The sequence below is a fragment of the Anomalospiza imberbis genome, chromosome 1 (genome assembly GCF_031753505.1).
Source record: "Anomalospiza imberbis isolate Cuckoo-Finch-1a 21T00152 chromosome 1, ASM3175350v1, whole genome shotgun sequence".
Lineage (NCBI taxonomy): Eukaryota > Metazoa > Chordata > Aves > Passeriformes > Viduidae > Anomalospiza > Anomalospiza imberbis.
This window is the reverse complement of record NC_089681.1, coordinates 59,788,495-59,808,611: the sequence shown is the minus strand read 5'-3', so window position 1 is coordinate 59,808,611 and position 20,117 is coordinate 59,788,495. Positions and strand designations below refer to the sequence as shown.

The window sequence follows — 20,117 nt, the reverse complement described above, 5'->3', positions numbered from 1 at the left end:
ACTCACAATCAGGCAGGGCAAACATGGCACTAAGATCCCTAGTGGAATAATTTCTTTACCTCTTTTAATGAGATTTCTGTATCTTTTTAAGGCAAAAGTGGTGCAAAGCAGAAAATGTAATGTATAAAATGGAAACTTTGTTAGAAACCTGCTGCAGTGTCTTAGTTTGAGAGGAATCTGAGTAAACACTCCTGTTATTAACTTTGTTTTGTACAGCATAACATTTTCAAATTCACACAACGGGGTGGAATTCAGTGGGATTATTTCCTCTTGCCTTTACTTCAAGTACATTGAAATCAACCTTTCTGGTTAGAAAAAGACGTAAAAATGCATATTAGGCCAGTCAATGAGGTGAAACTTTTGCTTTGCTTTCCACCAGCAACCACAATCCCTGCCAACAAGCTCAGAGCCTGGAAGCACTCAGATGTAGTGGATCTTAGCACCCATTCCCTGATTTTCTACCCAAACCAGCCATTTCTGTGGCAGGACACCTTGCTGACCAAGTGTCCAGCTGCTCAAGGGTTGGACACAGCTCACAGCACACATTAACACTGCTGCTATACTCAGAACCTTCATGTCACAGCTGAGTATGTCGAAGTCACACTAGAGATACAGACCAACAAAAGCATGTTTCAGGCAGGAAATTAGAGTGTCAGCTGCCTCTTTAAAAAAGTGGAAGGTGGAAGTCAGGTGGAAGTTTTACTGACATTACTGACATTCACCAGGAACAAGGTGGTACCTTTCTAACTATTTACAGAAGTCCCTACCCTCCCACTCCCTCATACTAAAAATTTCAGACAGATGTATCTCCAATACTATCAAGCACTGAGGTTTAAAATTATGTACAATTAAGGAAAAAAATTCTTCTCCAGATGAAACAATAAAATCAGCTTGTTATTATAATTTTTATACAATTATATCTTTATGTTCCAGTTTTTATTCAAAATAATTTAATAGAAATTTTTAAAAATTAAAAATTAAAAATCTTCAAAATTGTAGAATTTCCTAAAGTGTTGTAAATTCAGCTGAAGTTTGATGATGTTTCAATAATTTGAGTGTTTGAGTTGATGAGTATCTCAAAACTCAAGGGAACTTCTTTCTAGTCTGTTTCCAAACCTCAATCCCAGCCCAGGAAATGGTTTCCTGCATAGATAAACCCTTCTTTTCCAATTAAGAGGTTTTTTTAATATATATTTGTATATACTTATATTTTTTGTTCCTAGAAATATCATCAACTAGTATCTTCATATGAAAGAATGGACACAAACACTATGCATGCAATAGCATGTCTTTGATATTATTTTACTGATTCCAAGCAGACAGTACTGACACATAAACACAGCTATTTTTATGTGAGCTAACTCTCCATAGTTGATGTTCCACAGCTCTGAATTATTATTTTCCTTAAAGCAAGTCTGTGGAAACAAATGAATCTGAAAGAGCATCTGGCAAACACCATTCAGCTTTAAAATCCAGGAGAAGGTTTAAGGACTCTCTCAGCAATTTTACACACAATACCAAACCTGGGGGTGTGGTGGGTATTCTGGAAAGAAGGCATACCTTTCAAAGGGCCCTTGGTAAGCTGGAACATGGAAGTAACAGCTATCAAATGCATGAAGATCAAGAAAGCCAAAAGCCAAGTCCTGACACTTGGACTGGGACTCAATACAAATCTGCAGAAAAGGACTTGAGGGTTTGTAAAGCAGAAATTAAATATAAGTCAGCAGTGTACCCTGCCATAAATTATGATAATATTGGGCTTTATTAGCAAGAACCAGCCAATGGGTCAAGAGAAGCAATTACACTGCTCAGTGCTTGTGAGGCCACATCTGGAACACACTCCTCAGTTTTGAACACCTCAGGTCATGAGAGGGATGGATATACTGGAGGAAGGGCAGTGGAAGGCCAGTGACCCAGCCAGGGACCTGAGGAGAGGCTGAGAGCAGCACATGATTCCAGAAGGGAAGGCTGAGGGGAAATTCAATGGCTATCTTAAAATTACACATTAGTGAGTTAGAGAAAAGACTTCAGTACACAGTGAAAGGGAAGAAAGCAATGGTCACAAGATACATCAAAGGAAATCCCAGCTGTGGATAAGAAAAAATATTTTAGTGAGGGTGATTAGGCACTATCACAGGTTGCTCCAAATGTATTGTTGAATTGCCACCCTTAGAAATATTCAGATTTTGCCTAGTCGAGGAAGTGACACAACTCTGAGGGTATCCCTGCCTTGAGAGCATGTCCAGAGGTTCCTTTCATTTGATTTGCTCTATGAGTCTTTGGGTCATTAATACAAATAGGTAAAATCATGTCTTACTACAGCTAAAGGAATGTTTTTAAAGGAGTGTTTCTCCATTATTTCTTTAGTGATTTACCACCTAAAGACATTATAAGTAAAGTTATAAAATTGCAGAAACTACTAATTTTATCTAAGAATTTGCAGAAGAGTACTATTTACCTTATGCACTTTGCATTAATTTAAATGCAACCTTCTTTATATTTCCAGTTTAAAACTACATTATATCAAGCTCCACCTACAACTTTTAAGGGAATGCTACCTTTAAATCCTTAAACTTTGTCTAGAGCTTCTTTATTAAACATAATATTTTGAAACATATGTATACATTGCACTTTTAAAACTGTATCTCCATCTCAAAGCCTATGAAATTAAGAAAACATACATATATATGCACATGCAGCACATGAAGAAACACTTCCCTCAGACACAAATCCTCATTTTGGTACAACTACATACAAGCCATAAAAAAACCTTCTATAGTGTACACAAAAGTTCTGTGAATACAGTAAGGCAGCCATATGAAGTGGAAAACCAATCCATCCTTGCTCAGTAAGACATATTAGAACTAGCTAAACAGATAGACATAGCATTTCCTCTCGAAAGCAATTGCCTCAAGGTGTACATAACTTATTCCAACGCCAAACCAGAGCCCAGGTTTACTTTAAAAAGAAAAAAGGCATTGTTAAAACAATCCGAAGAGAGAACAAAAGCTTTCCTCTTTGAAATCACAGTAGTCCAGTATTTACTATCTGTAGGACAGGAAATTTATCCATTTTTCACTTTCATGGAGTAAGATGTCAGAAAGTTACCTGACCACATCAACATCTTCTTCTTGCAACTTTGTATGCTTAGTAAGAATACAGACATATCATCTCAACTTTTTTTTTTCTCAAATATCTATAAAAGTCCAAGAGCTTTATTTGACAAAGCTATCTAAGATGCAAAGGATCAGCCCAGGTTACTTTCATATGAGTTTCACAAACTTTGGTTACAAATTCAACTTCAGTACATTAAATCATTAAATACCAATTAGCTTTATCAAGAAAAACCCAGGATAAAGCTCATTGTGCTTTTTTTTTTTCCTTGGTGTTTAGTTTACATAAAGGAAGAGCCATCATACAGGGCTTCTCAACATTCACACATGGGTACAATTGGTAGAGGGTGGTGTATCTATCCGACTTTTATTTTCCTTAGCATCATTCAGAAGTGACTCATTACCAATCTGGCATTTGAAGACTTGTTTGTAGGCCTTCCTAAAATTTTCAGATAGAAATGCGTATATGATTGGGTTCACAGAAGAATTGCTGTAAGCCAGGCAGTGTGCAGTTACCCTGAAGAGAAAGGAGGCTTGAGTCAGTGGGAAAACTCCGAATTCAGCCCAGAGATGGATCACATGATGAGGCAGCCAGGAGATGCCAAAAACCACTACCACCACCAACACAGTCTGTGCTGTCTGAGACAAGGAAAGGAAAACACATATGTCTGATGAGCACTCAAAGAATCAGCTTTAAACCTACTTCAAAACTACTGTTTGGAGGGAAAAAAAAAAACACAACAAAAAGTGCACTGAGAGGGAACACACTGCAGTATTTGTTACTGATTTCACCCCATAACCTATATGGGCTTTATTTTGCATAATGAATTATTGCAAGGAGAACCCCAGCCTTGGAAAATGTCACAGTAAACAGCAAATGCACAACTTTCCTCAAAGGTGAAGAATGATGTTCCTAACTCCCTATACATAGGCTTAGCCTTTTCTGAAGTGGACCTAAGCCTGTTGTAAAATAATGACAACAGGGGTCTTTGGGAAATCTCATCCAGATCTAATGAATTTTAGTACAGTACACAAGAATTTCTGATTAAAATTTCAAGAGAGATCTACTATGCATGAAGGCTCAAGTGCTTACTAAAGTAAGCTTTTCGGAAGTGTCTCCTTTTAAACACATAACTTCCACAGAGTCATACAACAACATTCTGGGATATAACTAGTGAAAAAAAAAAAAAGAAAAAGACAGAGCTTGAGATTTCTGATGACTGCATATTGTAAAAACCAATCTGGAAATTAAAGTTCACCACCAAACACTAAATTAAAAAATGGAACATAAAATATCCTCAGTGCTACTTCCACACTATTTATGAGAGGATCATCAATTTCATTAGATCCATTCCAAGCTCCAGAATCACTTAGTAGGGACCCTTCAGGTGCTGCAGGTGTTCTGTCAGGGCATAGTGGAATTTGACCATCAGTATTTTCTCTAGTTTTCACCTACTTCAGAAACAGCAGTTAGAGCTTTGCAGTGGCCAGAGCAATTAATATCTATTCCTCTACCAAGTACTTCTTTCAACTAAATAAGTCTCCAAATAAAAGTCTAATAATAATTCCAAAGCATATTATGTCACAAGCCATTATAATTTCTAAATTAACAATTTATAACATAATTTTTGTGATAACTTCACATTGAAAACTAACCCAGGGGTCACAGAGTGATAAATATTGCAGCATAGAAAATATGTAGATTTTTTGCTAGTTTATTGAACTTATTCCTTAACTGATTAATGCTCACTAATAACTAAGACTGACCTATCTAATCAGAACATGAGTTAGCTTAGGAAAATTTAAGGAGAAAACATTTTGATTTCTGTGGCAACAGGCCAAAATAACTTATGACAGATGCTATTGTTGGTCAGTATAGTCTCACAACAGAAACCAAAGAACACTGAATCTGTAATTAATATAATATGTTTAGTCTAAAGCAAGCATCTGTTTTCATAAGCCATTCCTCTACCTAGCCCTATGAAGTTTAAATCAGTTGCCACTAAAACAGCCACAGAGATATTTGCTTTTTCAGGTCTCATCAGGAAAACATGTTCTAACAACACTGCATAAATTAAGAGCAGTTTATTCTCTGATTGAAGAGTTCAGTGGCTTAATATTCCAAATAAAAACAAATTTTCAGGGTGCCACATGCACAATTACTTCAAAAGCGTCATTTAACTTCAGTTTGTTCAAAATTCTGAAAAAAATTAACCAGGAAAATCATTGACATGCAACAGGCTATCAATGCACCTGAAAGCAGAGGGTGAAAATGTCTCTCGTAAATGTTACTTAAGGTATTTCATACCTGCAGAAGAAGCAATTTTGTGTTAGGAAATCTCACAACATCTGCTTTATCCCATTGTTCCTCTTAAGCCTAACTCCAGAGCTTACTTTTCCAAAATCATCACTTTGTCTTGCAAGCAAGGTATCACTAAGAAGCAGTTCTTTTTTACCTACTGGGAGCTTGCTTAGGGTTTCTTATTAGCAAATAAAACCCACCTGAAATATAATACATTAATTTTGATGCTTTGTGACCAAAAATCATGAAAAATAGAATTTAGGCAAATTAATATTTTTCATTATATTTTTCACACATGCAGCAAATTTATTTTAAGATTCTGCTACTAGAATGTTCATAAAGGTTTGAATAAAGCTAAAAATATATAATTACATCTGAAATACGTTCTTCACAAGACAGTAGAAGGAAAAGAAGAAAGACATGGTAACCAGAGAGAAGCACTAACACACTAACGAAGACAGAGTCACTTTCAATAACATGAGTTAGGCCTTAGGTTTAGAAACTCATCTTCTAAGGCAAAAAAAAATCTGGGCTGCTTTTTGGGTTTTTTTTCCTCCTTGGCTACTGAACCCTGATACATTCAAGCAGTCTTGATCATATCTGTAATGCTTTATCCTGAAGCTATGAAAGTTAATTCCTAGTCAGACCTGCAATTTTTGGGAGTTAGTGGTTAGAGGAAATGCAGAGATATTTCCAGCCTGAGAATAATTTAGATGAGAGATGGCAATGTACAAAATGTCTTTGAAAAGTATACCTTTGGCCTTGACAACGTTACATGCAAAAATATAAATGTGAAGTATTTTACTGAGTCAAGGCCATAATGCTTTTAATTATATGAATCAAAATCTATTGAGTAGGATATTTTTCAAAAAAATAGGGAATGGATAAATGAGAGAGTACTTATTCCCTGTTGAGTCCATGTAGATCTCATTTACATTGCAGGCATTCTCCATGCCCATATGAAAATAGTGATCAGATCAAATGAAGAGCTATAGCTCAAGGGTGTTTTCCTCCACATCCATAAAATGAGAAGTTATTCAAATGATCACTGTGGTCAAATCAGCTCAAAAATCACAACCACATTATATTAACTGACAAATTCTCTGTTTAAACACATCTTTCAAATATTGTTCTAAATCATGAAGCTCATATTCTTCTTGAAAGACCTTTCATTATTCTATTTGTATCCAGTACATAACTTATGTCTTGAATGTAAGTGAAGAAAACACTGTGTGGAAAATCAATAGAAGAATTGGAGAATCATTAAAAGTCCCCTATTAGACTCCTATTGGGAAGCACAATAAATTTCATTTTAAAGGTCCCTCATACAACCTAGGAATTATTCACAAATACATTACAAAATCAGCTAGTTAAAAAACAAATTTAAAATCCTATGATTTACAAGTCAAGGCAAAATGCCAGTGAGAAAAAAAGAAAAAAAAAATTAACAGAAAAGACAGGTTGTCTCCCTGTGCCTAAATTTCAGATGCTCTGAAGTTCCAAATATGAGCATCTCAGGGATCAGGTAATGGCTTGATACAATGTGATGGAAAACTTGGATCAGAAAAGATTTCAATCTGCTAAATTCAGAGGGACACTGAACAGTTCATTAAATACTTAATTTTAATTTCTTCTCTCTGTTACGTCTTTAGCAACAAGTACCAAATCAGCTTAGCCATAAAACTCAAATACACAAATGGGTATTAGTCATGAATGCAACATACCTTTTTCTTGGATGCTTCTGACTTCTTTGACATGTTTTTCAACTTCTTATGCAGATGATTAAGAACCTGAAAAGATTAATTTGCATCTCTTTATCATATTTCCCCAATTTATATTCAAACAAATTTCAAACCTGTGTATCTTAGAGTACTCCTGTGCTCTCCAGTACTGGATGATTCACTACCAAACATCACTGAACCAGCTAACACATTTCAAACATGCACAGTAGGAAAACCAAAAGAATTACATATGTGAGTCAATGTGAACCAACAAAAACAAAGCTGACCACAACTGAATTCTTACTAAAATATTCCGATGTATTACATAACAAATACTTATCACAACTTTAACAAGGAAATGGATGGAAATATATCTTGTACATAGAATTAGCAATCTCTCTTTGTCCATAAAATGTCAAAGACATGGTTTGGAATGACTTTTAGGGTGTGTAACATAAGAAAAGTGTTTGTTTTGAGTCAGAGCTTTTCTGAGTCACCTGCATAATTTGCTTCTTTAGATGGATGCTTGATTAGTGTAATCAAGATGCTGGCACTATATGATCTTTGAAAGAAGCTTAGGCTTTCAAGAATAATTCATACTAAAATGAGACATGATACATGAGACATGACACATGAGGCATGACCTTTCACAGCAATGTGATGATACTCACCATGCATCTTTCACAAGCCAATTTTAGAAATACGTCACAAAAAGGCTTATTGTCTAAGAGCAGGGTCCAAATTTTAACATAATCATTTGCACATAAGGTTTTGGATAGAGGATGCAAAGAGATCTTGGGTTGGGGAAAAGGGTCCAAATTCAGATTCTTTCACATCATCTGGTGACATTTTCTCTGTGTTCTTTGGGTTGCACAGCAAACCACTATCAGGACAGACATCAGTCAAGATGATCTAGAGACTTTGGCATTTGAGTTTTATAGACATACATATTGAATGAAAAGAAGTAAGATGGTATTTGTGAATATCCGGAGCTTATCAGCAGACATCATTTTTTAGGTATCTACTCTTAGCTACCAGAGAACCACCATCAACAGTAAAATTAAGAAATTACTTATAACCACTTAATATTGTAAGTGCAGTTCACTTGTGCCTGTCTGTGTACTACTGTGTGACTCACCCTGCATGCACTTCCTATTTCGAAACACTATCCAGGCCACTTCTGGGGGCTACCCCAAGCTAAGGGAAAGGAAAATAAATGGGCTTTCCCCGAGAAAGTCCCACTTTGACTTCATTTCTTTCTTCTTCAGTATGAAGCAGGCCCAAAGGAAAGGACAGAACCCCAGCAGAACAGGGAGATGACTGTCTGGCTCACAGACTTTTTGTTCACCTCCCATCGCCCTGTAGGGACAAGCTGAATTGCTGAATCCATCAGTGAAAAACATAAAACTGAAAAATAGGGCATGGGAGGAATGCAATTAAGTTTATGTCCCATCGCTGCTGCTTCATCTATCATACCCCCTTCACATAACTTACAGTGATGGGCTGTTTCTACTGCACCTTTGCAAATCCCATCACTTGCCACCCAGTGTTTGCACTGCTCTGATTCTCCCTCACAGACCAAAACTAAAGTCAGATAATCTCTTCCCAGAGATCAGAACTGCAAAATAGTTTTTAAAGTGACAAACATTTTTTTCTTCTCTTCTGAAACTTTTAGCCCAAAGTTTTGCATTGTATCTCTGTCCAGTTCCAAGCAAGATGCAGGAGACAACAGGTAAATTGGATATTTGAGGGGGTTGGGAGGTGGTGGAGGAGGGTTTTGTTGTCAATTTAGATTATAACCTTCAAATGAACCTTATCAGCTTTCCCTCTTTTGGATTACATACACATTTCATAAAATAAGAATTTGCAGTGAAAACATATTGGCTCCTCATAGTATTGTACTGGATGGCATGAAAAGTAGCAGCAAGAGAAATAGGCAAAATGCAATTACTTATCAACAGCAGTGGAACAGCTCTCAAAGACCTACACAGAATGCCATGGAGTATTAAAAAAGAGCCATGTTTATGCACAGACACTACAAGGCAAATCAAAGATGCTCTCCCCACTACACTGTTCAAATTGTCTCTTCTCTGGGGCAATGACTAATCAATTGTTCCTCTAACAGCCTGAATAAACAATAATTCTACCACATGCCTCTTGCTATTTTCAACTCCAGCTTTCATGTACCTGCTGTTCAGAGATCAGCTTCCCTTTTTCTGGAGATAAGGGTGAGGTGCTGTAGTAAGAAAATTATCTTGTGTAAGAGACTGTAAGGAGATTTGTAGGATTTAGTCTGGTACAGACCATACGACAATGACTACCACTCATGACATTTGGTAGGCCCTTGGTTCTACCTTCAGATCTTCCTTCCTTCCTTCCTTCCTTCCTTCCTTCCTTCCTTCCTTTCTTCCTTCCTTCCTTCCTTCCTTCCTTCCTTCCTTCCTTCCTTCCTTCCTTCCTTCCTTCCTTCCTTCCTTCCTTCCTTCCTTCCTTCCTTCCTTCCTTCCTTCCTTCCTTCCTTCCTTCCTTCCTTCCTTCCTTCCTTCCTTCCTTCCTTCCTTCCTTCCTTCCTTCCTTCCTTCCTTCCTTCCTTCCTTCCTTCCTTCCTTCCTTCCTCTTTTCCTTTCTTTTCCTTTTCTTTCTCTCTATATCTCTCTTTCTGTCTATATCTTTCCCTCTTTCTCTCTCTTTCTTTCTCTCTCTTTCTCTCTTTTTAAAGTATTTTTAAATGATTCTTTTCCCCCATTTGTTTCAGAAACTACATTCAAGATGGCTTGAGAGCCTGACTAAGGACTTTGACCAAATCAAGTTGAGAAAGAGATTTTTCCAATACAGGACTGAAGAAAATAATTTCAACTACCTGTGCCTAGTCACATAAGTCTACCAAACATTATGAAAGTTTGAAGTCTACACTGTTAAAAACCATGTTTGCTGTCTGGCATTTCACTGACCACACCTTCATTATAAGCCACTGAAAATCATGCAGAAGGAAAGCCTGCACAAGCTCACTATCTAGTAAGAGTGAACTTCTTGTTTTACAGATAATGTAAGCATTACATTCCAAACCACCTTTGTAGTATGAACCTGATTGAAATTCAAGTGCTATTGCCTGCAATCCATGTTTTAAAGTAATGTCACTACTTCTATCGTTACAAGAGATCCTTCATCCTCTTTCAATTAAGAGGGTGTGACTAATGTGTCATAGCTTTTATTTTTCTTTTTCAGTGAAGTTTAATAAAGTTTTCCCTTGCTGCTCAGCAAAATTTAGGATATAATATCCAAAGCCAGATGAGCTTGTATTTTATGTTGAGGCTGTTACTTTTTATGGCTTAGTTTTAACCAAGTCTGTAAATCAAACATGACATATGTTCAGAATGATAGATAATAATGGAAACATTCTTAAGGCAAGACATATTTGTTTTAAAGAAAGCTTTTAACATTTTGCATCTATAAAAGGAAATGTTTGCTAATAATTATAGGTGTCCAACCTAAAGGTTTGATTGAAAGAGGCCTGACTTTCAAGGAGTGAATCCTTGAAAAATGGAGGTACCCAAAATTAGTTTCAACATTGCACAACCCTGGCAGATGTCAACTGTTAGAAGCTGACTGGGAATCATTTATCACTTTACCCTTTAAGGACACGTTAGTGAGCAAATGTTGTAGCACTGTTACAAAACACATACAAAAAGTCAGCATTACAAAAATATAGCAAGTAAAATGATAAGCAATAAAAGGGTCAGAACACAAGGTGTCTGTAAGTATGCAGTGCTGAGACTCAGCTGATCACTCATAATCACTGCTCCTCCCTCTGACGTAGTAACCTTCTTTCAAGAGTAGTTCTGTGAGGCAACAAAAGCTGTTTTCCTACGGATTTGTGACTTTTTTATGGTGTTCACAAAAATACGTGTCTTCTCTGTAAGTTAAGACCTCTTCCCTAATGGCTTGTCTGGTGTTTAGCAGCTGAATGCAAACCGACTCCTTAAAAGAGGGAGGATAATGGAGACTCTCCACCTTCTTCCTTGTCTGCTGTTTTCACAAAACTAGAGAAGTATCCTTAATTCTGATATTTTTCACTCCTCTATCAAAAATGTGCATTGAAACGGAACTAATTTTACTTGTGGAAGACAGAAAAGAGGTAGCTGTACACACAAGACAGAGTACGATCTCATAAATCTCTGCCTGAAGAGCATGCATCACAAGAAATGTTTTGGGAGGACACTGCTTCCAAATACCTGGCACTATATCAGCACTTCTGTACATTGTAACAGCATTGTTATCCATGGGAAAAATACAAATCTCTGCTAATACTATATGAATGTGAAGTGAGACAGAAAAAGAACTTGGCTCCCCATTAGAGTGCCTAAAAAATGAGACTTTCAAAACTGAAAGTTCAATTGCAATTTGTTTATGAAAGAAACAGAACTGCCTTAAAGGAGTCTGGAAAAGGCAATATATTCAAATAGAGAAATGAGTCTTCTTTGTCTTAATTTACTGCAGCAGAAGATTGTGTTATCTCGCTGATCCACAGTTCATGAAAACCAGTGAAGTCTGTAAGAAACTAATGCAGAGATTAATGTCTCCTAATGTCTACAGGCTGAGAGAGTTGGGGTTGCTCAGCCTGAGAGGGCTCTCCCTGCAAAATATTGCAGTTGGAGGTTTGTCAGTGGCTCCTAAAGAGGGCAGGAGTGAGTCTTTAGATGCAGAGTACAAATACCTTTGATAGCTCTGTATAAGTCGCAGCACTTCTCAGGCTGTAGCAGCTACCTCCTGGCTATCTTCTAAAATTCACCCCTTCAGGTTAGTTCCTCCAGCCTGACACCATGGCAAGCAGGATCACACATACAGGCTCAAAACACATCGCAAAGCCAGGGTGAGACCCTAGCCTGGCAATAGTTTAAGCACATGATTTTATTGTAATTTCAAGTGGCCTTGAGTTTGCTGACTCGTTCTTGGGCATATTTTTCACACATAGTTGCTTTTGCTGGCTTGGAGGGGTTTTTGTTGCTTTTTTAAAAAACTACATATTAATACTAATATTGAGAGATTTAGTTCTGTAGAGGTGCTTTGTAATGACAGAGTGTGTTTTATTTACTATGCATATATTTAAGCATAAGTTAAGCATATTTTCTTTTTTCATGCCTACACTGTACAGGACTATGGTAATTTTGAAAGATTTCTTTTTAATCTTCTCTCATATAATTAGACTTCAAAGGCCAGTACTTAATGCTGAAACTGAAGATGCTTTGGCTTTTAAAAGGGGAAGAATTAGCAGCTGAAAGCCCCTGTGCACACATTCTGTGGTGTTCTCCCTGCAATGTGTAATACTTTCTTCAAACTGATGATCTATTGCTACAGCTCAGTCATATTCACCACAGTAGATGAAATACCAGTGTATTCATTCAGGGAAAGCAGGATTCAGTTTATGTATGAAAACCTGTGTTTCTTCTTCATTTGCCAGGTTGGATTTTTTCGACTATGAACAGCCATTTAGAAATGTCCTTTGTGTTCTGTGCGCCTTGGTTTCATCAGAGTTGGATAACATTATAGCCTCAATTTGCATATCACAATTAAGCTGATGTAATATATATAAAACCGAGCAGAACATAAAATTACTTGTTCAAATTAAATACTTCAGGTACATCTATTGAACTTGCCAGTTGAAGAACTGACTTAAGCAGTCCATATTTGCAAGAGAAGTCCTATCCTCTCAAATGTAAATCACTGCCTAAGGAGAAACTGAAGGCAGCTGGCACAGAAACAGCAAGATATCAGCAGGTAGCAGTTGGTGCTTCAGATCCTGTTTAACAGCAAGCAGAAGATCGTATGCTGAAGGCTGCAATTATTACTGCAGAAAAATGTGACAGTTTGCTTAAGCAAAGAAGTCCTTGAATACCCATATTCAGGCAGCCTTGATTATTGCTTTTTCCTACCTGGGTTCTCATGCTCTGCTCCCTGGAACCACCTGTATTTGCCAAAGTCAGAGGTAACTCTTTCATCAACTTCAACTGGTGCAAGACATGGCACTACAGGGACCAAGGCAGCATGAAGCACATTTTACTCTTAACACCAAACAGAAAATTTTTGTCATTTTCAAGTGCACTGCACATTTTAAAGAACCACAATGCTTCATCTGAAGCCTGAACAACTTGTTGCTTTGTTGTACTTTATTGAGTCAAACTCCTCACACAGCACTGCAAGAAATTAAGAGATATGGTGACAGAGGAAGCAGCAGAGCACTGGGGCTTAGCATTCTGCAACAAGGAAATCTGACAGGGAGACCCCACTAATTGCCAGAACACCTCTCCCCACTCATCCCATGCAATCTCCGTTCTGACCTCTCTGTGATATTGAACATATGTTATCACCCTTTGGACATCACTCAGCTATTAAAAGTGCCCTCTCCCTTTGTGGCACAAACTCACCCCTGCTGCTTTTTCTCCCAACAGTGCCAAGTCCCTCCACATGCCCAGAAATGGCCCTATGGCTCATGGACACCTTTTCCACCACTGTGTCCCTCCCATCCTTTTACACTTGCCCCACCTTGGCATAGCAGAAGGAGATGAGCAGCAGTGGGAGCAGATATCCGAAGACGAATGTGCAAATCACGTAGACCTTCTTGTGGCGTGGGTTGGGCCAGAACTCCCAGCAGAAGGTCTGGTTGCTGGTCTCGCGGTGGAAGATGCGCTGGTGGTGAGCCACAGGTGAGGCCATGGCGAAGGAGAGCGCCCAGATGAGCCCCACACCCAACATTGCATTGCGGGGAACACGCAAGGCTGAGGAGCGTCGGGAGTGCACAATGGCCACGTACCGGTCCACAGACATGGCTGAGAGTGTGAAGATGCTCACCAGCATGGAGATGGTGAAGAAGTAGTGGATGAACTTGCAGATGAAGGCTCCCAGCACCCAGGTGGGGAGCACATAGACCGTGGACTGGAAGGGGATGCAGAAGAGCAGGTAGGCCAGGTCGGCGATGCTCAGGTTGAGGATGAAGATGTTGGTGGTGCTTCGGCGCTTGCCTGGCTTGCTCCTCGCCAGCACCGTGATCACCAGGGTGTTGCCCAGCACCCCCAGGGTGAAGATTAAGCCAAAGACGATCAAGGTGATGAAGTTCTCGATGCCGATGCCGAAGAGGGGCTTCCCCTCCGCCTCCGGCAGCCCGGACAGGTTGAACTCCCCGCGGAGCATCTCTGCCGCGGCTCGGGACAGGTTGAGGGGCGCCGCCGGAGGCTCTCCTGGCTCCATCCTTCCCCTTGCGCGCCGGGCAAAGTTTCCGCGGGCGGAACGCGGAGCCGCCGCTTCCCGGCACCTCGGACCGCGGCGAGCCCGGGGCAGCCGCCCCACCAGCACCGGGCGGCGGGGAGGGAAGGGCGGAGGTGCCGCCGCGCTGGGCGCAGCTTGCGCTGCCGGGAGCGGAGCCGGCGCGGCAGCCCCGCCGCCCTCCGCAGCAGCGCTCCGCCCGCCTCGGCCGCGGGGCCCCGCGCCCCCGCCGCCCCCGCCGCCGGGGAGGCGCTCCGGCCGCGCCCGCCCCGCCCGCAGAGCCGCGGAGTCTCCGCGCCTCCCGCGCTGCCTCGGGAGACTGAGCTCCCCGGGGACGTGTCCTCGGAGAAAGGGGAGGTGGGGTTTTCTTGCCCTCTTTATTTCCCCCCGCCTTTTCTTCCCACCCTTCAGCTTGTAGGTGCCCCCCACCCAGGGCGGCAGCCGGAACCCCGGTCGTCTCCCCGGAAAACTTCGCTCGGTGCCTCCTCTCCGAGAGAGGCTCGGGAGCCGCGTCTCCCAGCAGGGCTAGGCGGCGCTCGGCTGGTCCGGCCGGGCGTCAATGTACTCTCTTAGAAAGACAGAAATGGTGAAGCGCCCGCCTCAACAGGTAGCCAGCCAGCAGCAGGAGTTTCTCCGGACCAAGCGCCACCTGTGCTCGCTCTTCTCACCTCCTTCACAGATTTCCTCCATTAATCACGCAGTATCTCAAATGATAAAAGGCGGCAGACACTGTCACGCCTTCCTATTAAAAAACAAACAAATGAACACACACACACACAAAGCAAAAGAAATTGAATAGGAAGTCTAGCCTCTTTTCACTGCCAAATCACGACGGTCCAGAGCTCCGCCGCGGCAGGAGCGCATCCGTGCTCAGGGCCCGCAGGCTCCTTGGAGCCGGGAAGCCGCAGGCAGCGCTACACGGGGCCGAAACGGGAGCTCCTGGAAAGCCTGTCCTTTCAGAACGGGGCGAAACATAAAACTTCCTCCAGCACACGGATGCGAGTTCATGAGAATATTCTCACCGGCACATACAACCTGTGAATGAAATGGATTTTGCCTTGTTTCCAAATTACCCGTCAGTGAGCTACAGCTGGCAGCAGCAGTGACCAACACAACTGCCCAGATGTGCTGAAAGAGGCAGCAAGCTTTTGGTTAGATATTTTTCAGTCTGCAATTTGATGGGTTTTTTTTCTACCTTTCTTTTTGCTATTTATATTGAAGCATCTCAGCAGCTGCACACCAGCTGACTGCAAAGTCATCGACTTCTGCAGATCTAGATTTTAATTAAGCTAATGTATGGTCTGCTCCATTATGTCTGAAGGAACACATCACAGGAGAGCACAATTCAGTTTATATAGATCTAAGAAACTTTTATTTGGATTGAGCTGGTTTCTACATCTGTTGTAACTCATTTAAGAATTTATAAATATATCAAGCAAAAATAAGCTGGTACGGATTCCTCAAAGACTTGGGTTTGGAATTCTTTTAATGTGCATTCTTTACAGTTTTGTTGGCATGGTTGATTACCGTCCAAATCTACTAGTCTGCTTCTGCAAGGGATGTGAGAAAGAACACCATTAAACATTTCTATGATATATCAGGTATCACACACTTTTTGCAAACTGTCTGATTATATTGTGAAAATGAACAGAAATCTATAGATTTTCCTAGTGTTGCTGATGTCTGTGTTTGCCTATGAATTCCTTCATGTGGTGAAGGAGATACAAGAAACATCTTGAATACGACTGATGATTTACTTTTGAATCATGTCATGTTGCCAGACACCACTCATTTTCCAGGATGTCTGGAGCAGCGCTGGTTTTGATTAAGCTAATGCAATCCTCCATCTGATATGCTGCTGGTCTGCACCACTCACACTTCTGTTTTCTTGCAAAATAATATCATTTGTACAGAATAGCCTGAAAGGTTAGAACAAAAGATATTACACTTAACAGAAAAGTAAGCATGAAAAGTGGGAATAGAAACAAAATCAATTTTAGTGGGAGTCAACCTGAAAATCACATTAGTTATTTGAATGGGAGAGTTGACTGTTGGTTTCCTTTGGATATTTAATTGACAGTTCTGTGGTTCAAGCTTTGCTTTTCTGCTACATATATATTGTAAAGTTCCTATACAGTTCCTATAAGACTACCCTGAGCATTAGGGAAAAAACCCCAAGAATATATTGTAGCTTTCCTCTCAGACCTTCAGGCATCAGCTTTTACATGAGTAAATGAAAGTTCCCACACTGAATACACTCATAATTGCTGTTAAGATTGTTGTAACCAAACAGGTATTGACATGTTAAACTACTGTTCTTCTTATTTAGACTGAGTAAAATTTTCATGCAGAAGAAAGTTGAGATGGAAAAGCTGTTATGAATTCAGTACAAATAAATATGTAGTTAAATACAGGAACTAGCTGAAAAACTATGAGAAAAAAAAGCAGTAAAAATATTGCATTGAACTTAAGAAAATAAATTTCATGTCTTTGCAAAAGAGATCTCTTAAACGTGTGCCTCACACATTTCCTTGAATCTAGTTTTATTGAATTTATTTTATTGTTTTTCTGAACACCATTTGATGTGAAAAGTTCTACTAAAACTAAGATAGCCTAGGAACTTCAGAAAAGAGCAAGAAACTGCATGCAGTGCTCTTTTGCCTTTGACTAGAATCCACAATCGTCTTTATCAGACACCTCACCTCCAAAAATTTGTTTGACTCCAAAATTTTCCATAGCAATCAGTGGAGAAAATAGTAGAAATATCTAAAAGGGATGGGAACTTACGTACCCTGCTAAGTCTAGGCCTTCATATAGTAATCACTAGTTACTATATAAACTAGTAGTAACCCACTACTCCTCAGTGGGCTAATCCAGAAGATATTACTGTAAAAACATACAAGGATGTCCTTCTTTTTGCTGACTCCAATTGGTTGGTTATATTATTTTTATGTTGTTGCAATAATAAAAATATTTGACTTAGACTGGTAAAATTTTATCTCAGGAATGAGGATTCCAATGCATTGATTTACAACATTAATTACTACTAAGCTCTTTGTTCCTATTTAATCCATGTATATAGGTATAATAAAGATATAGTCAATATAATGTCAGTAAAATGCATTTATCTTTTTAAACTATCATTTAATTAGCACCTCAGAAACAATAAAAAATGCAGTTTTTAGCTACTGTCCCACTTTTAATTATATTGAATAATTGAGGCACAAAAATTAGCATCTGATTATACAAATACATACATAGATATCTTAATGCATTTTGTCATTCCACAAGAATAAAATAATAAGATACACAACTTCTTCAGATAAGGGCTTTAGTAAAATTCTGTATAAATTCTTTTGAGACCTTTTGGAAGTGTTTTCAGGCTTTTTTCCATAGTGAAGTTAAAGCTGGAGTTAAGGTTTAAGGCCCTCAACTGCACCCCAGTGTCTATAAAGAGAAACCATTTAAAGTGTATTTATACTAAAGCATATGAGTAACCCTGACCTTTAGAAAACTTTTGATTGCTCAGTCCTTAGCTGATTGGCCACTTCTCTTTGCTGCAAAAAAGATTTTCCAGATTTGGTCATGTTTTGTTTATAAAACATAAGACTGAACACAGGTCTATTTTGAAGACTGACTCTTTTAATTTATTTGTGACACAAGATCAGACGCAACAGTCACATCAATCGTACCCCATTATTTTTCTTTGTGAAAAGTTCCTGGAGTAGAAATTTGCATTTTAAAGGTGGATGTGAACTTCAAGTAAAATTCAAAAGCCAAATAAAAAAGTCCATTATTCATAATGAACCTTTGATTCACCTTCTATAAAGTTAGTAGTATGCAAAAGTCAAGCACCTATAAGCATTAACTCCCCTTTTATCTATATTCTTGGGGATAATGTAACCCTCAGGTCACAGTTGTCACTACATTCAGATTTCCATAGTGGAGAAGTGTCACCAATAAATTGAAGTTTATTGCTTCCTGCTGACATTTAAGAAGAAGTAAACATCTGCCCATATACATTTGAGAGCCATTGTCATTCTGTCCCTGAGTCTGTGCTGATTTTTTTTCCCAGCATAGTTCTCTACTCCAGTTCTTAAAAGTCAGTCCTAAAAAGGCACAAAAATGCAGGCAATCAAAAGTAAATTTGAAGCTAATTTTCCAAAATCCCATTCATACTTTGCATTACTATTTAGTGCTTTCAAGTAATATGTTTTAGGCTTAAAAATTATACATAAAAACATGTATCCATTCTTTATTCAACACCCAGAAATTTTCTCCGTAAAAAATGCCAAAAGCTCAACACCATGGTCTAACAACTTGAACTTGCTTTATAGTTGTTGAAGAGAGTTGCTTGTTTCATTTTCCTTGATTTGTGATAATTACCTCATGGAATGCTTTTTAATGTTGGCTGCAGAAGCAACTCACCTGTGCAAAAAAACACATCTGTGTTTTGTCTAAAACAAAATCAAGTGTATTTTGATGAACACTTGTAATACAATATAACACAATAGATCAGGTCTTACTAAACTCAGGAGAATGCAGCAGGTATCCAGGTCATGGGCACAGCAGCTGCAGAAATCTTTTAAATGGACAATTATTCTACCTTCAATCTTCTTTGTAAAATGTACAGCTGACTGGAGTGAGGTCGTAGGGCTTATGAAAGGCTTACGTTCTGTAAAATGAGCATCATGTTTCTATATAGGAAAAGCAGAAATATAGGCTTAAGAAGCTACCTTAGCCATGTTGTTGGCAAACATCAAAATTATTGAGGCTGAAACAGGTAGCAGCAGAAAGAAGTAACTTGGAAAGCTGAAGCAGGAGTGTGCTGCTGGCAAAGCAGCCAGGAGTTTGCGGGTTGCTTTGTCTGGGGTCAGATCCAGGCACAGGCAGAGGCAAGTGAACATCTGATGTAAGGGAAAAGGCCAGGACTTCACTGTCCAGCCCTGGAGACCTTGGTCACCAGGGCATTTCTTTGGGCAAAGGGAGAAAACAGGTGTGCAGTGCACAGTGGATAGAGACAATGGACACCTTTCCCATCACTTACTGCTGCCTCTACACTCTCCTCCATCCTGGCAGCAGCAGTCGCAGCAACCTTGACTCCTTCAGGCTCTCCACAGTGCTCAGAGAGGGCTTGTGTGTCAGCAGCACCCCGGACTTGGCTTGACACCAGTCTTCCTCATTCAAGAGAAGCAAAATCCGATTTATACGCTTTGCCAAGGACATGGAGATGGCTGCAGATACATTTATGAAGGAAAAAAAATGAGTGGATTGCCGTTTTCCTGGAGGCAACATGTCCAAAAAAAAAAAAGTATACATCATAATTTTGATTTTTCTTGGAATATTGACTTTTTTATATGAATACCTATGTAAGCAGAGATTTATAGCATGTAGAAAAATGGTAAAAATATACCTCGATAGCTGTGCAAAGGCCTTGCAAAGATGCAGTAAAGAAAAACAGGATTTTTGTAGACAAAACTGCTAGTTCAGCATTTCTTTTAATTTTGTATGTCAGACTGTCATCGTTCCAATTGTGAGTCAGGAAACAAAACCCTAATGCAGATTAGTCTTCATTAGAACTACTATTAGAATTACTATCAGATGCTGTCTGCTTTACAAAATATATCTATCTTCTATCTTCTAGTTAAATAGTCTGACAAAATTATTTACAGTTACAAAGTTCTGGGGATGACTAGAGGATTATTTTCCTTTAGAGGTTTGTAT

At 39.3% G+C, this 20,117-nt stretch overlaps 1 protein-coding gene across 1 annotated transcript; it reads right to left on the bottom strand.

Moving 5' to 3' along the window:
• Positions 1-1,838: 1,838 nt before the first annotated feature.
• GALR1 (galanin receptor 1) lies at positions 1,839-14,607 on the bottom strand. The gene is made up of 3 exons (XM_068193986.1): positions 13,677-14,607; positions 7,140-7,205; positions 1,839-3,752 (listed from the first exon to the last, which is right to left on the bottom strand). Exons 1-3 carry the CDS (start codon positions 14,376-14,378, stop codon positions 3,435-3,437), a joined length of 1,086 nt encoding a protein of 361 aa, XP_068050087.1. The 5' UTR covers positions 14,379-14,607; the 3' UTR covers positions 1,839-3,434.
• Between the last annotated feature and the right edge of the window lie 5,510 nt (positions 14,608-20,117).